Genomic DNA, 19,892 nt, shown 5'->3' with positions numbered 1-19,892 from the left:
CAGCAACAGCAGCAGCGGCAGCAGGCGGCGGCGGCGGCAACAGCAACGACGTTTTGTTCTATGCACAAAAGTTGTTTCTATTTCTATGTAGTAGGTACATAGTGTATAATGAAGTATAAAAAAAAATGAGCACACAAGTAAGAGCGAGAGCGACAAATTTGACACTGGCCTGATGCAAACAATAATATACAAAAAAAAAACACACACACAAAAATTATTTCGCATTTTTTTTCTACTTTTTAAACTTTTTTTTTGGTGCGCTGTCTGTGTGTAAGTTTTGTAGTGTGTGTGCTTTTTGGGGTGTCTGGCAATGATGACGACGCGGCGACGTGGACGACGACGACGCCGGCGGCGGCGGCGGCGGCAACGCTGCTGCAAGTTAACGCGCACTTTGCGTGTGCGAGTGTGTGTGTATGCTTGTGTATGCGTGCGTGTGTGTGCCAAACTTTTTTGGCTTTTGCCTGTGAGGAGGGAGAGCACAGACATTCTAATACACAACAGCAAGTTCAAGTTCAATTCCACTGCGCTCCCACACACATTCAAGCAGACGCTGCTCTGCACACACACGCACACACACACACACACATACCTGCAGCTCCGCACCGCAGCCGCAGCCACAACCCTAACGATCCTTGCTAGCGTCGCACGCCGATCGCCTGTCTGGGCAAACAACAACAGAGCGTGCGCGCACTCGCTCTCTCGCTCACACCCAGCCATTCACACACACACACACGCACACACAGACTGCTGCTATTGCCGAAATTTTCGCTGAATAGTTTAGGCTACGATGCGTGCTTTTGTGTTTGTATGTATTTGTATGTATATGTATGTATGTACTTTTTATTCGACTGCGACTGCGACTGCGTCTCTGGCTGCCTCCTAATGCGCTTTTTGTGCTCGCTACTGCTACTGCTACTAATGCTTCTGCTGCTGCTGCTGCTGCCGCTGCCGGCGTCGACTTTGACGTCGACGTGGTGCTCTGCTCTGCTCTGTTCTGTTCTGCCGCTAGTCCGAGCACCAAGCAAGCCACATACGTTCTTCTTCTTTAGCCTCAAATTCAGTTGAATTTCTACGCTTGCAATCATCAAACGCAACAAAAATCCAACACGCTGCCGCTGCCTGACCGCCGATTGCTGCTCCCGGCGTTCAGTGTAGTCGCTGACTTTCTCACAACTGCAAGACAACCAACATCCAAAAATAATAAATACCATTATTATTATTAAACTAAATCGTTGCCAGGCACAGGCCGCACGCCAACGCCTACGCCTACACCAACGCGTCAACTTAATCCCACTCTTGCAATGAATCTAAGTTTATAATACAAGTAAATAAATAATAATCACTTAAAATAGCTTAAATACAACAAATTTGTCGGTACGTTCGGTCGGTCGCTCGTTTCGGTAGTCTCTACTATTTCTAATAATTGTTTATTTTACATTTTTTTGCGTGCATTTTTTTTACCTCAAAATACGATTTCTTTGCTCTGTATTGCCAAAATTCTATTTTGTGTGAATTGTGTCTAAAAAGATCTCAAAAAAAAAAAAAACCAAGCATTTGAATAAAATTTGCATAAAACACTAGTTAACACAAATAATAATCGCACGACAACAAAATAAACGAAACCACAAACAAAATCAAAACTGATGCAGCAACACAATTAATAATAAAAAATGTGTAGTATAATTAAACGCATTGGCGGCCTCACATTGCAACAGAATTGAAGGCAAAGTATAACGCAGAAAATAAAAACAAAAAATACAAAAAATAAAAAAAATGTTTGCACTGTCAACGTCGCAAAATGTACAAAATATGCCGAAATTTGCTAAAACTAAATCATACAAACAATACTATTCGTTTCTTTTTTTGCTGTTCGCCATGAAAAATAACAAAGTGTACAATTAATAAAACTTATGGAATTGTGTGTGCATTAAAGTGCATACAAGAATCAAAAACTCACAAACAATCAATTTTTTTTGGTTTAAATGCTTCGAGTTCAAGTGCTCAACAAAACTCAGACCAGAAATATGAAAAGCGATTAACAGTATACATCCAAAAAAAAAAAAGAGGTGAGCGATGCAAAGCCAGAGTTGCAAAAGAAATTGCTTGATTGCTGATCTCGGCAAGTTATATCTACATACATATATAATATATGTAGGCTTTTAATTCGGCCATCACATACATTATAATTGCCTGTGTTTGCGAATTGGGTAGTTAGGATTTTCTTAAAATATTGATGCTTTAGATAATACCTTTGTAGAAAATATTCTAAGATACAAGTATTCTAAAGTATATTGTCTGTTAAAATATTTGGAGTTTTTTTAATTTCCCCTTAAGTCGGCGTTGCAGGATATATACGTATGTTTATATATACATCTGCCTATGCATATAGATTTCTCTAATCCTACAGATCACAGTTTTTATTGAAACACTCAATCTAGTTGGTATGCATACTTTTGTGAAGATCCGAAACTACTTTTTGCAAACACTCACAATCACATACAATTTTGTGGTTTTATTTACAACAATTGAAATATCAATTTAAAATAGTTTTAAACATTCAAAGTTCCAACGAATAATTGGCTTGAAAATGTCGAGTCATACATGCTTTATAATTACCTATCCACCTACACACATTTATCGTCTTACTGCGCTACTATTTTTATAACAAAGTGCAGCGCATTCACGCAATACTCGTGTGAGGAATATACATATCTGTTATGTATGTATGTATATAGAGCTCTATATGGCATGACTATTGTGTGACCACACTTTAGCGCTTTCCACTTATCTAATAGTTTTCACTTTCAATGCCACACACACACACACACTCGCACACACACATTCCGATACAAACAGACAACCGCAGCCGCAGCCGCAGCTGACTACGTGACCAAAGCTTTAGTTTAACTTATACATACATTTCAGTCTATTTGTAGGTAGTTGATGTTGTTGTTGTTGTTGAGCGCATTCGTCATGTGTACGATGTGTGTGTGTGTTTGTGGTTGTCTTCATGCCATTGCTCTAATGCCATAGAACGCATCATTTCGCTTATCTGGCTCACACTCTCCCGCTGGCAAGCCGAACGGGCCCGTCTGCTGTGAGCAGAAGAGCGCAAACCTAAACGAAACACTCACACCCGCACATGTGCGAATCCACATTCAGGTTTGTTGCAATCAAATGCCGCATAAAACAAATCGGACTTGCATGTACATACATGTACAGCTTATTCAGAATACGAGTACATACATGCTCGCAGGAGAAATTATTGCTTTTGACATATAATATCAGTTAAATAATTGAAATAAAAAAGCTGTAGATCAACATTGTATTTAAAATTGGATCAACTTTTATATGGGCTGTTAAAATAAGTTAATAATTAATAAAGCAATATAGTAACCATATCTAATTCTCATTTAAAGCTTGTACATCTGATTCGATGTAGAATAAATTGGCGAAATATATTCCATAAAAGAAAACCCTCGCAGCTATGGTGGACACTTTTATATTAATTTAGCTGTATTCTTGTATTCTTCTCTTAACCATATCTAATTAAATAAATTGGCGAAACATATTCCATAAAGGAAAACCACCACAGCTATAGAGCGTCGCTTCGTCCGCCTTGCAACTAGTCAGGAAACGTATTTGCAAAGAATTTATTAAGTCCTAGAAAACCAACACATTACTAGTAACAAGAGCTATTTTTTTCGCGGCTAGTGAGCGAGTCGGGGGAGCGTAAGAGATGCCCAAGGCCGTCGCTCTATGGGCAAACTAAATTTGCTTGAATTTCGATTCCATCTGCTCGTACTATTTGCATTTGTCGAGCGAATTTGCACGCACCGCTCCGACAGCAATCACACACACACACACACACACACACACACCCACACACATACAAATACACATACACTGTCAAAACATAGCTAAGCACAATAAGTTGACAAAAAATTTTCGCACTACAAGTGTTTTAGTTTTATTTGCATTGCGTTTGCTGTTTTCATTATTTTTTGTTTGTTGCCGCACTATTTATTATTACTTTTAACGCTGTTATTGTTGCTATTGTTGCTACTGTCTCAGTAACTTATTTACTATTGTGTGTGACATAGAAATAATGCCAAGTCGCCATCGTGTTGGCTGACACTCCCAAAATGCATTTGTTAACAATTTTGAACATTCTGCATTTTGTGGTAGCAAGCAAAGCGCTTATAAGTATTTGGTAGTAGATATGAGAATGAAAATAAAATGTTTTTTCGCTGCAATTGCAAAAATATGAAAAAGAAATGAATGTAGCGCTGCAATGAGTTTAGCTTTGTTGTTTGTATGTTCTGTAGACTTTAATTGCTCGTTTGTTTTAAATAACTATGTGTGTGTGTGTTTATATTTTAAATTTGGCCACAAATTATTTTAGGCTGTCAGTTTTGACTTTGAGTTCGTTGCTTTGACATTGCAGCCAGACAGTTTTTCTTCTGCGGCTCAATATTGATCAATTCTGGGCAACACATTATTTGAGTGTGTGGGGAAAGCAATTGTCTTTTGAAATTGAAAATTTTACTTGTTTTACATTAAGTATTGGAATCGATATTGGAAACAATCTGCAGTTGTGACTGTCTGTTGTATTTAAGATATCAGAACTAAGTATTTTAAGGTGAAATATTTATGCCTATTTTAATTAAATGTAAGACTATGATCACTTGTTATCTCTAATTAATTTCCCGACTTCTCTGTTTATTTCTCTATCGTTACAGCTAACAGTTAATTAGTTAAATAGTCAACTGAATGTAAGGCAAACAAAGTAACAAATAAATACAACGCGACAACTTTTATCTGTGTGTGTGTGAGAATAATTTTCACCAACCTTAATATAACAACAACAGTACCAACAACAACAGCAACAACAACAACATCTGCAGCAAAAAGCTGACAAAGAAACAACAAGAAACATTATCAAACCCTACGTTGCAATTAAAGCCGTCAAAATACGCAAAAAAGTGACAACCAAGAAAGCTAGCGTTGTTTTGGTTGAGGACGATCTAAATAATAATAACAATACCAACAACAACGTCACTACCAACACCAACAACAACGACAACGCTAGGCAACTAAGAATTGAGGAGCAGGAAGCAATAAGTGCAAGGATAAATCGAAGCAACATCATCACTCACCAAAAAACAATTGAGAACAACAGCAGCAACACGTATCCATCATACCCTTACCAGCAACAGCAACAGCAACAACAATCACAGATCAACATGGACGACACACAACATTTCTGTTTGCGCTGGAACAATTACCAGAGTAGCATCACCTCCGCATTTGAGAATCTGCGCGATGACGAGGACTTTGTCGATGTGACATTGGCCTGCGAGGGACGAAGCATAAAGGCCCATCGTGTGGTGCTCTCCGCATGCAGTCCCTACTTTCGTGATCTCTTGAAGGTGAGTACAAAAAGAGTTTTCGCAATTTTAACATAAGCCTCAGCTTTACAAAATCCTGGCAAATAAAACCCGTTCATACGCTCTAATAGAGTTTTGCAAAATGCTTGGTCTAAGCAAAAAATACTTGTAAATGAAACCCATTCATACGCTTTGGCAGAGTTCTGCAAGTTGCTTGGACTAAACAAACAAAATTACCCACCAATCCTACAACTAGGGAGATTTTACTAATCAAAAAGACCAACACTAACTTATCCTTAAAAAAAGAGATATATGTCTTCCAACATTATTATTTAATATCAACTAAATCAAAGCCGAGCACACCCGATTATTACTGCCTTTAGTTTTCCCAATTGTTCAAGTCACTCCACATTTTTCCTTAGATGAGGTATTCCCTTCAATTTGTCGATTTAAAAAATGCACTTTTTCTTATCCAATATAAATATCCATTCGATATTACGCGAAGAAGTGGCTTTAACTGAAAAGTTTTCGTCCAATTAATTATCAATTTAAAAAATATGTTGTTCAAGTTCTATTTGATATGCAACTCACAATATAGCTTCGTAGACATTTTTTGTCGGCATTGCAAAGTGTGAATAGGGCATAAGTAGCAGGCAGACAGAAAGACGGGCAGATGGACAGACGTACGAATGGACGAACGGACGGACAGTCGAATGGAGCTGTCAGACCAACGAGCTGCAAGGTCCCAGGCAACATAAAGTGTTGCATTATATTAGAGATGTGTGTGCGTGAAACTTGTTCACCCTGAGCAGCACAAGATGCAGATGCAAACGCATACATATAGATACATATGTATATATCTATATCTATATGTATATGTATACTTGTATATGGCTGCAGTCGTGCTTTTGTGGCAAAGGGCGCAGGCAGCCTGCTTACAAGATCACGACAGATCTCGTTTGGATCCAGCAGAGTGCAGAGTAGTCGGGCAACTTTTGTGGCGTTTTCTTCTGCATCTTTTGCAGTTGCCACATGTGCGTTTCGCAATTAAATGTTGTTTTCTTCCCTTTTAGTCTTTTTTGCGCTCTCCTTATTGCTGCGTTTTATTAACGTGATGACCTACATAGCAACAACAGCAGCCGCCGCAGCGAATTGTTGTTATTGTTGTTGTTTCCTGTCTGCCATTTACAAGCCCATATACTATAGAGACTAATATATAGGCATAGGCCCAACTTTATAGAATTGGTACATACAAGTATATATAGAAGTTGGCTCTTCGCACCTCAGCCGCTTGCCTTGTCTCCATTTCTATAGTGCAGGTGCACATTGCGCATACGCCGCGTGGGTCTAGCTTCTACAGTTAATTGCGGTGCTTTGCCAGATGATTAGAAAGATGAAATAATATTTTAAATAACTATAATAAATACAGAGATAATTGTGCTATGTCATTGAAGTGAAGAACTTTAGGAAACAACCACCGAAACATCAGTAGGGGATTGCTTTACTTTTTGAGTGAAACTCACAGTGACAGTATACTATGGCTAACTAATTTATAAATGATTCTTCGTCTATAAATTCATAATTTATTGCCGTAAAAAAAGAACATTCGGCCACTTAATACTGCATAATCTACTCGAGTGTTCAGAGATTAGACAGATCCATCATTTCGCTAACTAGTCTGACGTTTGCAACTTTTGTGTGTGCTGCAGTCGCCTGATATGCAGTAAATTAGACAAAAATGCGACTGGCAGATAGAGACAAAGAAAAACAGACAGACAGACAGACAGACAGACCGACGGTCATAAAGTCGAGGCGACAGGCAAGCCAAAAACAACATGCCATGGCACTAAAAAGTGCTGAAAACGCGGCACGCGAAACCTAAAAGCAAAAAGGGCAACGGGCAATAAACAAACCACAAAACCGGCAACAACGAGCGACCTAAAGACGATGAGGACTACGAGCACGACCATGGTTGCTGGAAAGCCAAAAGGGGGGTGGAGGGATTATAGTGGGGGGATGCGGAGCTGCAGTTACAATGGCAGCAATGCAGCAAATGGCTAAACTGGCGACTGCACGGCATCCAACGGCAAACAAATGCAGGGAATGGACACGGATATAGAAAGAGGGAAGGCTGCCGGTCGTAAACTTTGTACACCTTTGAAATTCATGTTGTTCTTATTGCTGCTGTTGTTGTTGTTGTGTAAAGCGCTTCTATAGCGCCACTTTAATAGCAACCTAATTAATAAAATGAATCTATTCTGCAATTTTTTGAAGTTTACGTGCAACTCACACACACACATGCTGCCAAGTCAGGGACATACATCTATACAGTATATAGTCGCAGCGTAAAACAGCCGGGCTGGTTTTATTGCTTGGCAAAAATAATTTTGTGCCTTTAGCTGAAATGTATGTGTGTACATGAATTATACTCGTACCACATACTATTATCAAGGTAGAGAGAGGCAACTATGTGTTATAGTTTTTGTAGTTCTTGGGGCGTTTTTGTTTGCATTTATACTTAGTTGTAAACGGAGAAAGCAATGACAACAAAAAAAAAAAAAAAAAACCGATGACAGCAAATAGAAAAGCACAGAAAGACCTTTCTTTACGATTAGCTGATGATCATTAGGGAGAAATAACATCTCAACTCTGGGGCATTTCAATCAATTATAATTATTTATTTATTAGTTATTAAAAGAAAAGAAAAACTCTTATAAATGAATGCATTAGTTTTCGTTGATAAGAAATTGTGTTAATGTTTCCTCATTTTAATTACAATTGAATGTGATAATTAGGTTGTAATACGGGGCGTATAATTGATCGCAATGCTCCTAAAAGAAAGACCTTTCTTTACGAATTATCTGATGATCATTAGGGAGAAATAACTTCTCAACTCTGGGGCATATCCATCAATTACAATTATTTATGTATTATTTATTTATAATTAGGACAAGAAAAAATCTTATAAATGAATGCATTAGTTTTCGTTGATGAGAAATTGTGTTAATTTTTCCTCATTTTAATTACAATTGAATGTGATAATTAGGTTGTAATACGGGGCGTATGATTGTTCGCAATGCTCCTAAAACTAAAGAGCTGTACTCAGAATAGAGACAAATATTAAATATGTATAATTATGGCATATGGCCCCTGCCAAACCCCCTCCCTGACAACAATAACGCGAAACTAACTTTAATGCGGCTGCGGCGATAAACGAACGAATGAACAAACGACTCAGCCACAGAGACAAGTGTAAATGCCAGCCGTGGATGCCTGCTGCGCTAATTTGCCAGCTGCCACAGCTATCCAACCCGCCTTCCTCACTCTCTCCCCAACCCGCCCCACCCCCTTCGGCACGACCAACCATTATTCTCCCAGTTCTCATAACCCTTCATCTTGCTGTGTGTTTTTGGTTTTAGTTTTGTTTTTGTTATTGTTTTTGGGTTGCGTTGCAAGTCGCAAGTTGCGAAAACTTTGACGTTGCACGCGCGGCACACGGCAAATGCCAAATAGAGAAAGGCACGAAGGGAAGACGGAATGGGGCGCGACCACGAAAGGGCGAAGCAACTAATGCAGCCAATGCCGTCGTCATCATTATCCACATCGTACTTTGCTTTATTATTTTTATTATGACATTAAAATTATGTGAGTAAACGTCGTCATCATCGTCGTCGAATTCAAAGTCGTCCTTTTCGTCTGCCCACCAAAACTTGTGCTTTTTCTGCATTGAAAATATTTGCACGCAATTGCGGTTTTTAGCTCGAACTCGAGCTCTAGCTCAAGACCTAGCCTCCCCAGCCCAGCCCAGTCCAGCCCATCCCATCCCAGCCCAGTTCCCCTCCTGTCTTGCCAACTCCAATCCGCCCCACAACTCAACTTTGAGTCAAAGTTTGCCATTTTGCATTGTTCGAGCTGTCATTGGCGTCACTGTAGCTTTAGTTGTTGCTGTTGTTGTTGTTGATGTTGTCGTCGTCGTTGTTGTTGTTGTTGTTGTTGCTGTTTTTAGTTGTTCCTCTTGTCGACGTTGCCGCTGTTGTTGTTAGGCGGAGGACGTGCAATGGCAGTCGCCATTGCAGCAGAAATTATATAAATTATAAAGTTCTCATTTTTGTTTGTGTGTGCAGCTCTGGCGCCCTTCCCTCGCCCCCTCTCCATGGCCTGTATGTGTGTGTGTGTGTGTGTAAATATTTCTTTTAGACATGATTTGTTAACATGATAGAAAACTTCGTTTTGTAAATTATACGCGCAGGCAAACAAAAAGCGCAGCAACAAATTAGTGTAGTAAGTTTTGTTAGTTAAAGGAGAACGCGAACATGAAGCAAAATAATGAAATAAATAACGAAAAATTCACAATAACCGTACATACTACATATTTTATAAATACTTAAGTTTCCCTTGCGCAGCTTAGTGCCATGAACGATGCATCATACAGACATACTAGTACAATGGAATGGGCTGAGGTCTCAACTTTTGCAACGCCTTGAACAGTTTTTAGCCGCAAAGGTAGAGTCAGAGAGTCCCATTAGATGACGGTTTAGAAGGAAAGCCATCGATCATACACTTTAACTCTACAACTAGTACAAGAAAACTGATCAGAATCGCGCCTTAGCATGGCTATATAATAGAAATAAATATCTGGATTCTCAGTTTGAGATTCTTAAGATTTGATTGATAAAATGGAATATTCTTCGACTATGTACTTGTATGGCAGTTCTTTAGGGCAGATCATCCCAACATACTCATACAGTATTATAAAAATGTCATTGTTATCTATATCGTTTATTCTTTATACACCAATGAAATCGAGCAACTGCGTTTCCATTTTCCACAATTATTCACTGCCTCCAACAACGAAACAGCTATGATCTAAGCAGCATTTTTTCAATATTCAGAGCAAGATTTGCTTTACCGACCACTTGGCTTCTCCGTCGTGGACGCTTTTCTTTTAATTGTCAACTAAACTCAGAAACCTCATCGCTTAAGACTGCTTAAGTATTTTACCAACAGCTCACAATCGCTGCAGTTTTCTTTCAACGATTGCTTCGAATGGCCCTTCCCACTCACTCGTATTATTGTTTCTTTTTTCTGCTTTAACTTAACCTGAGCAAGTACCAGAAGCTTCTGGGCCGGCAGTGGCGACTGAAGCATCTAATGTATTTCAGATCGCTACGCCTAAAACATGTCCAGTACTACATTGTAGCTAACAACACAAAAAATGAGCAACTAATAAATGACAAAAGTTTCGTTCTTGAGCAAAAAGAGCCCAAATTAAATGACAGTAAGTCGACTCACAATTGTGCAACAGCAGAGGGAAGAACGGGCAGGCAGGAACAGCCAAAGAAATGCACAGCCAGCGCTATGATAATGAAGTACAGAGCCTGCGTTGCACCCCCAGTACAAGCCCACCAATGACACTGGGAGAAGGTACTTGGTTTGGGAGTGAAGGTGTAGGTGCAGGCGGATGTCCAACAATTGGCAAATGTAACAACAGCGAGTCAACATCAACATTTAATTTGTTAAAAAGGTCAACTAAATGCGAGCCAGCAACAAAATGCAAACAAACAAACAGATAGACAGTCAGACAACAAGGACAACAACAATAAAATGTAAAATAATTATATACCAAGAAATTAGTATACAAAAGTTTGCTGGCAATGCAACAAAAAGGCAAAAGTTTATAAATTCAATTTGAAATACAACAACAACCAACAACAGCCATGAAGACAACTGCAGTGGAGCAGGTGGTGGTGCGGGCAAGGAGGACGGGATGGGAGCACAAAAGTCCACTCTTTTTTCTCCTTTCTTTTCTTGCTTTTTTTTTTGAAGACTATTGCCAGGGCACAGCAAACGGCTTGAGGGGAGGGAAGTGAGGGCACATTTGGCGCATTTGTGAGCGCCTCTTGCGCCTATGCATAAATATTTAATTAACTGCAGCGCATTATTTTAATTAGGTTTTTAAACTGCACAAAATACAAAAACAATAACAACAACAAGCAAGTGTAAATGAGCAGGGCAATAGAATAAAGCAATGCAATGGACAGTGGCAGCAGCAATATGGCCGGGAGGGGGAAAGGGGAAAAGGGGCAGTTGTCGAGGTTAATGGGCGCACCTAAAAGCATTTTTGGGCCTCTCTCTATGTGTAAGCTGTCAGCGACACGCGCTCAATTGCCATCAGCCAGACAGTGGGCGACTTTGGGCGCCCTGCCACGCCCACCCATTCATTAAGTTAGTAGCACGCCCATGTCATTGTTGTTGCTGCTGCACAGAATTTGCATTTGCCGGTTGGCAAGTGTTTCTTTTATTTGTTGTCGTCTTTTTTTCTGCAATTCTTGTTAGCAGCTGTAAATGAAACAGAAACAGAACGACAAAATGGCTACCAATTTGCAAATCGATTAATGCGCCATAAAATAAATACGAGCTTGATCTACATATATAGAACTGAGACTGAGACTTGGTAATAGATTATAACATTTTTATATAAAGTCAGTGATTTATTCATGCAAAGCATAATTGATATGCGCAAGATTTCAATGGTTCTAGGCTTTGTCATTCTTTCAAGTTTAAATTATAAATTAATATTAAGTAAACAAAATAATAATAATAATAATAATACTATGTAAAGCTAAATAAAACCCGCTCCTTCAACAGCCACTAATGTTCATAGCACAGCTTATAAAGAAAGGAAGCATTGTCTAAGTAATGTAAATATAATTAGTAATCGAATTAATGGCAACTGTCGACAAGCATTGTGGACGAATCAAGCACTTTCTGCCTTGCAACCAGTCTATAAAATCTATAAAATCAGTAGCTTGTACTAGTCAGCATTATTATCGTTTTTTAACGTGAACAAGATATGACTATTTTACTTTAGAAACATTTTTTTTTGTATTAGCAGAGTGTTTTCATTTAAAACTGCCCTGACTTCGACGAGCATAACTCTCAGACTTTACAAATAGGAATATACATAGTAAAATATATAGTAATACTGAAGAGCTAGCAGGTGAAAATCGGCACTTGTCACAATGCTTGGCCATCAGTTTCCGTCTCCTTTTTGTTAAAAAACAAACAAAAAAGAAGCACATTTTGCTTTTCAAGCGCAGCATCAGCTCATATTTGTTTTTGAAATTTAGTGGCTGGCAAGTAGAGAGTTTCACTTTTCTTGCTGCCTTTGCTGCCTGGCACTGATCGCAGGCGTATTGACCTCAATTTTGTAATCTGTTTTTCCTCTTGCAAAAGTGCAGAAATGAACAAACACACAGTCAAACTTTTAGCGCTAACTCAAAGGCAAATAAGCACAGTATCTTTGATATATATACGTACATATATACATATATATGTATAGGCGTAATATATGTATATACATACATATGTGCGCATATTTATGGACATAATGTGAGTGTGCATTGGCCAGACAAACGAAGACTGCACAGGCAGCGCGCAAGTAAATAAGACAACAAACAAATAAACTGAGAACTGGGAACTGGAAACTGCGACTGTGAGTGTGAGTGTGAGTGTAAATGTGACTGAGCAATCAAAAATAAAACCAACCAACCAACCAACCAGTCAACAAGCAACAACAACAACAACAACAAAAGATGTTAAAGCTTGACCCAATTTCTAGCAGCAGAGCGCCCTTTGTTGAAGTTGCTTTGAGTTGCTGGCACTTGATAAAGTGAAATTTACAGCAGAGTGCGCAGCGAGCCAGACAAACAGACATAAATACACACCAACACACACACACATGCATACACACATGCGTGTGTAAATTAGTTGGACGCGTGTTAAACTGGAAAGCGGACAGCAACAGCGACGACTGTAAAGAAGGCAACGCAATGCACGCAATGGCGTCGGCCCTGAACGCAGACATGGACGGCAAGATAGGAATTATACATACATACATACATACATGTGTGCGTGTGTGTGCTTGTGCCATAAAACAAACTGAACGCAAAATATAATGCATAAGGAAAAAAAAAACACAACTACGAGTCCAACAGAGCGACACAAAGCTCGACCATGCAATGCGAAACTTCAAATCGCAGCCCGTTGACATTTAAACGACAATTGAAGGTTGTCTACTCGCTTGTCGAGCCAAAAGCAGGGGAGCAGAGTGGTGTGTATGGGCTAGGCAGCAGGCTCTGTCAACCATATAGATAGCAGAGAAGTCAAAACTGCACACTAAATACGAATATACTTGTATGAGGAGGGAGAGACATGTGCGTAGGTTGCACATTTTGCAAGCGACTCGATAATTGCTTCAGCAAATAAACTCGCCAAGGGAAGGGTATGAAAAGTAGCCATACAAATGTAAGGTAGGGTATGCAAGGCACCGAAACCACTCAAACATTTAACCAGCAATAAGAAGACGAACAAGAAATAATTAGGCTTTACCCGTTGGAGTCTAGAAAAATGTTCCCCAAGGCTCCATATTCCATGTTTTATAGTTTGGGAGTTGGAAAGCACACTTGTATCCTTATTCTAAAAAAAAAACAAAACAAATAATAATTTATAAACAAATAGTATAACAATATACACTTGGACGAAGCTTTTTCTTTAGAGCGTTCCATTTCTTTTGCGTGTACCTTTCACAAAACCTTTAACGTCATCCTCTCCCTTTATCTTCATTTACAGAGCACACCCTGCAAACATCCCGTCATATTGCTGCAAGATGTGAACTTCTTGGATCTGCACTCGCTGGTCGAATTCATTTATCATGGCGAGGTCAATGTGCATCAGAAGTCGCTGCAGTCCTTCTTAAAAACAGCCGAGGTGTTGCGCGTCTCGGGCCTCACACAACAACAGGCCGAGGATACGCATAGCGTAAGTGTTTGAATATTATTTAAAATCAGTCTGAACAGGGAAAAATTCAATGAAATCATTACAAATATTTTCAAGTCGACAGCTTAAGTTCTTTGAAATAATCTAATCTCCTTCTCACCTTTCTTTGCTCCCGCTTGTGTTCTCTGTCTCGTTCTCTCTCTCTCTCTCTCTCGCTCGCTCTACCTCTCTCTATGCAGCACTTGGCACAAATACAGAATCTGGCTAATGCCGGCGTGCGAACACCACTCAACCCACATCCTCATCATGCGTCCACATTGCTCGACGATGGGGGTGCGTCCGCTCTGTACAGTAGCCGCCAGGGGGCTGGGTCGCCACAACCGCCACCACCACCACAGCTGCAGCATCAGTTGCTCAAGCGGATTGCAATGATCCAGCACCGGAACACCGCTGCCGTTGATGAGACGTCGCACGTGATGAAGCGCATGCGTAGCGCGGACAATGGACTCCCCACAAGCAACAACAACAGCCCGGACTTGCCGCTACACGCGCGCAGCGCTTCGCCCCAAACCACACCGGCCGATTTCAGCACGATCAAGCATAACAACAACAATACGCCGCCGCTCAAAGAAGAGAAACGTAAGTAATGCCCCATACCCATTCTTTATGCCCTCACCTAATCGAACCCATTTCTTTTGCAGGCAATGGACCCACAGGCAATAGCAACAGCGGCCCTGGCAATGCCAATGGAAATGGGATATCGGTGAGCGACAAACTAGGCAGCCTCACACCCTCGCCCCTGGCTCGTACCGTCGATGATGTCAAGTCCGAACCCATGGAACTGGTCTGCTCCAACAACAATGCCAATGCGAATGATGAGCACAGCAATGATTCGACCGGGGAACACGATGCCAATCGCTCTAGCAGTGGTGATGGGGGCAAAGGCTCACTGAGGTAGGCATCATCTATAGCACATCTTTAGCATTAAATTAAGGAAAGCCCCAGTAAGCAGCTGCTTATTTAAAGCAGGAGTCTAGTTTAGTTAACTGACTAAATGCTAAAGCACAATCACAGTATAACCTATGAATAGGAATGAAGATTGAATAGATCCTGAATAGATTCCACGATCTGTCCACGTTTTAAGCTAACCATGTCCATTTCTAATTGCAGCTCGGGCAACGATGAGGAAATCGGTGACAGTCTCGCCTCTCACCATGCCGCACAGCCCTACATAATATCGCCAGCTGAGAGCAAAATGTTTCCGGCCGCCGCATTCAACTTTCCCATGACCAATCTCGATCATTCAGCACTGCTCGGTGCGTACAGTTAGTAGACATTGCTTTGCAATATTACCAATTGATTGATCCGACTAACGCTTCTCCTATCTCTCCCTCTCTCTTTCTCTCGCTCTCGCTCTCGCTCTCGATCTATCTCTGTCCATTGGAACAATTCACAATTCAGGTCTCAACTCGCAATTACAACAAAGTGGTGAACTCGCTGTTTCCCCCCAAGGTGAGTCCATGCATTCCTCTATTAAAACTCTATTGTTTCGCTCTATTTGCGCTCAAACGCTCATTATTACATTTTTTACATCAAATGCAAAATACCAAAAAAAAAAAAAAAAATCCAGAAATATACCAAAGAGAAAGCAAAAAAATGTTTACGTTGAAGAAATGTATCATTTGTTTTACCGTAAAATGATTGAAAGTATTTGTCAACTATATTTTTTTTTTACTTTTTGCCTTAATTTCTGTGAGAACATATGCATATAAACATATATATAGATCGGTTATATATGTGTGTTTTGATTACAATTTGATTTAACTTTTGGTTTATTTGTTTTATTTCACTTTGTTTGTCATTTAATTTTATTTCAAAGTAAACACAAAATAATTTAAAAAAGAAAAAAAGAACAACAACAAAAAACAAAGTTCTAGCGTAATGTGGCCTAGCGCTTGCAAAAATACCAAGCAACAGCCAAAAATACCGCCAAAAAATACTAAGCCATACTTGGCCATTTTTGCCACTGACTTTCACAGCAACAAAGCGAACAGATTTATTTAAAAGAAGATGAAGAAGAAGAAGAAAAAAACAGAAATGAATAAGAACAGCAATTTATTTACACACATGATTTTTTTTTCTAATTTTTTTTTACGTTTAAAGTCTAGTTAAAAGTTTAACAAAAGCGTATAAATTTCTTTCTTGTTTGATTGTTTCGATGGTAAATGTTTTATCATTTATTTCCGTACCAAAGAACCAAAACCAAAAAACAACAAATACTGCCAATAGAGCAACAGTTAGTCGTAATAAACGTTATAACAAATACACACGCACACACACACGCACACACGCCACCGCCTCAACCACCACCACCACCAACACCACCGCACACACACATACACACATGTTGATGTTGATGATGATGATAAGTCCGATTACAATTACGATTACGATGATGATGATGATTATAAAATGTAAAGAAGAAGATGAAAAAGTAAAGACTAAACAAAAACACACAACATCCAAGCAAACAGAGTAAAGAACTCGTGCATACTAGCTGCAGAAAAGGGTGCAGGGGCGTGTGAAAAATGAAGATAAGCGGCCCACCGACACACTCATGTTTTATTAACTGTGCAACATTAATTAACTTCTCACACACACACATCTACATATATATATGCATATATAGATGTATGTACTTATACGCGTATGTGTGGGGAATGCTGGCCGCAGTTGCCACAAGTGTTTAGCAAAGTTTGCAAGTTTGACGCACATTTTAATTGATGTTGTTATGTTGCGGTTAGGCCGCAACAATTTGCCACATGCGTGCGCCCGAAAGCGTGCTACACAAATTTTCTAAAAGCTTTTGTGGCTCACCCACACACACACTCGCAGACACGCAGGCACAGGCATGTCAATTAGCCAGACACCCACACACACACACGCACACGCACACCCAGAGAAGTATTTCGTCCGTCTCGCTGCTTTATCTTCATATTTCAAGTCCACGTTGCTCTGCGCTCTTTAGAGCAGGTTCCTTATTGTAATTATCATTTGATTTTTATTTATTTGTTTTTTTTTTTTTTTTGGTAGAACTCAGATTTTGATTTACACACACACTTCATGCTTACACCCGAAGTCAAGCAAAGTCGTTTATCGAATATAGTTGTCATAACGCCTCTTCTCACACACAATACGATTCTCTCATACACCACAACGACTCCTCATGATATTTTACATGCATATCTGTATTTAAGAAACTCAAATCAGATCCGATTTTGTGGCAATACTATAGTATGCCCAATGCAGTTCGTAACCGCGATACCTAGTACTTAGCGAGCTAAGGAATGTTACACTAAATGAAATATATATTTTCCGTGTATTTGTTTCTTACATATATTTGTTATATTAATTTTATGCGTTACAACCCGCCCCTCAGCCCCCAGCCCCCACCAACCATTTTGTTCGTTCGTTTCGTTTATTTGTGTGCTAATTTTGTATTCGTATTAAAAACAAATAAAGAAAAAACATTTTGAAAAAAAAAAAACAAAAATTACATGTATAGAGGAGAAAAGCACTCCTCAAAATAAAAATAAAAACAAAACTACATACGTCCAATTATCTGTGCTCATATATACATACATACATATATAAATATATTTATACATATATTAATTATTGTATGCAGACATATTTATGTTTTATTTTTATTTTTTGTGCATAATCCCGACAAAACAACAAAAAAAAAGCAAACGATCGGTTTTTTATTACTTCATGTTTTTTCTTTGTTAATGTTTGCCTAAATAACTAAAACCAAAAACCGAAACAAAAAATGATGAAATTCCTTTTTTGTATTCACGTTTTCCTTATTATTATTTACAAGCTAAATAATTATGCAAATTGCCAATTAAATAGTATTTGTTCGTGTCGCAAATGTGTTGCAAAAATGTTATAAAAAAAAAAACAAAGCTACAGCCGCAGCCTGTGCCTCCACCCCCAGCCTGGCGACATTTTTAGTTGCTATACCTAAGCGAGATAAGCATATATGCGAATATTTTATATATTTTCATTTTTATTTTACTTTTGCTGTCGGCGCAATTGTCACTCGATTCGTTGGCGAGACTCGGAGTATAAGTGACTTGTTTGAAATGCCAAACTAACTGATCAAAATTATTAACTTCTATAATTTCAAGAGTTCATTTCACTCAAGCATCAGCACATGTTCTAGTTCAAAAAGTTTACTCACAAAGCTTACAAAGTTTTATGGAAAGCCATTGCTTTTTTTCAAATAAATGCCCATTTTATTTGTCATATAGAGCAGAATCCCCCTTAGATTATGGCATATTTTTGCATTAGACATCAATAGAAGCTCAAGTCCACTAACTCCACTTCAAGCCATTTCGAGATTTTTGCTTAAATCATTTCAATTAATCATTAATGTAAACAGTTTCATTTATTATTGATCCCAATGTTTTCGATGTTTTCTTATTATTGATTGAATTAACGAATCTTATTAATTGTTCCTTCTTGTTTTTGTAATGTGACATTTTAATATATCATCTGCAACAGCAACTGCAACCACAACCAGAACTTACAAATTTTGCAAACACATTTTGTTGATGTACATTTTCCGTTTTACGTGTAAAACGCAACGCATTATAAGCTCCAAATATATACATATACATTTAAATATATATATTATATATGTATATTGAATTTTTCCTTTTTACTTTGTACGTCGTCGTGCTTGTGTCTAAAAACTAAGAAAAACAAAACCAATCCAGAAACTAAAAATTTACCCCCCTTCCCAACCACACCAACAATCAAAAACCAACAAAACAAAAACGGAGAAAATAAAACCCTCAAAATCAAAATTTAATAAAAGCAACAACAACAATTTTAAATACATTTATGTGTAAATTGAAATAATTGTATTCTAAGCAGTTTTCAATGTGTTCTTGTTTTTGTTTTCAGTTAAGTTTGGTTGCATTCTTGTTTTCCTTTTCAACATTCACAATCAATTTGCGATATATATATATATTAATGGCAGCATTTAAAACAACAACAACAACGACAGCAACAGCAGCATCGACAAAGCGTATAAGAAGTCGTTGCTGTTAAGCGAAACAAAAAATAAAAACATATTGTTATCATTTATGTTTGCACACTCATACTCAGTCTCGATAAGAATTCACCAATACGCACACACACATTCGAGCACATCATGCTATTTATTTGGCCCATATAATGATCGGTTCCTTCGAGCAACGCGCCACAAAGTATGCAACAATAATACTTGAAGGCTGCGTTGCGCCCTATTTGTCACAATGCATAAATATCGAATACGAGTCCAACACCGCACACAGATTGGCACTTTTGTATATGTATCGAAGTTTGTAAACCAGCGATCGAGCTACGAAACCGTTAGGCGTGACCAGTCAACCAACCCCCCCCCCCCCCCCCCCCCCCCCCCAACACCACCCCCTCTACCAGTGGCCCAACTAAATTAAAGCCAAAGCAACATGAAAGGCCCCCCTCGCGTGAAATGCAGCTGAAACAGCAAAACAAAGTGTAATGCACAATACACACACACACACCAACAACAACAAAAAAACACACACACGCACAAACAAACAAGCCAGCCAACAAACAAACAAACACAAACAGACACACGCAACAATTCAAATGTTAGTGTTAGTAGAAAAAAATGTGAAAGCAACAGCA

At 38.9% G+C, this 19,892-nt stretch overlaps 1 protein-coding gene across 1 annotated transcript in view; it reads left to right on the top strand.

Annotated features, from left to right (window-relative positions):
* The first annotated feature begins 1,986 nt into the window (after window positions 1-1,986).
* LOC115626672 (broad-complex core protein) overlaps window positions 1,987-19,892 on the top strand; it is a 33,348-nt gene continuing 15,442 nt past the window's right edge. The window contains exons 1-7 of the mRNA XM_030522098.1: window positions 1,987-2,066; window positions 4,743-5,432; window positions 14,022-14,210; window positions 14,408-14,807; window positions 14,870-15,122; window positions 15,339-15,484; window positions 15,630-15,680. Of these exons, the coding sequence (XP_030377958.1) occupies window positions 5,247-5,432; window positions 14,022-14,210; window positions 14,408-14,807; window positions 14,870-15,122; window positions 15,339-15,484; window positions 15,630-15,680 (1,225 nt within the window). The 5' untranslated portion in view covers window positions 1,987-2,066; window positions 4,743-5,246. The remainder of the gene's footprint in view (window positions 2,067-4,742; window positions 5,433-14,021; window positions 14,211-14,407; window positions 14,808-14,869; window positions 15,123-15,338; window positions 15,485-15,629; window positions 15,681-19,892) is intronic.

The sequence above is a fragment of the Scaptodrosophila lebanonensis genome, unplaced genomic scaffold, assembly GCF_003285725.1.
Source record: "Scaptodrosophila lebanonensis strain 11010-0011.00,11010-0021.00 unplaced genomic scaffold, SlebRS2 tig00000089-arrow-pilon, whole genome shotgun sequence".
NCBI classification, from domain to species: Eukaryota; Metazoa; Arthropoda; class Insecta; order Diptera; family Drosophilidae; genus Scaptodrosophila; species Scaptodrosophila lebanonensis.
This window is presented reverse-complemented; position numbering and strand designations above follow the sequence as displayed.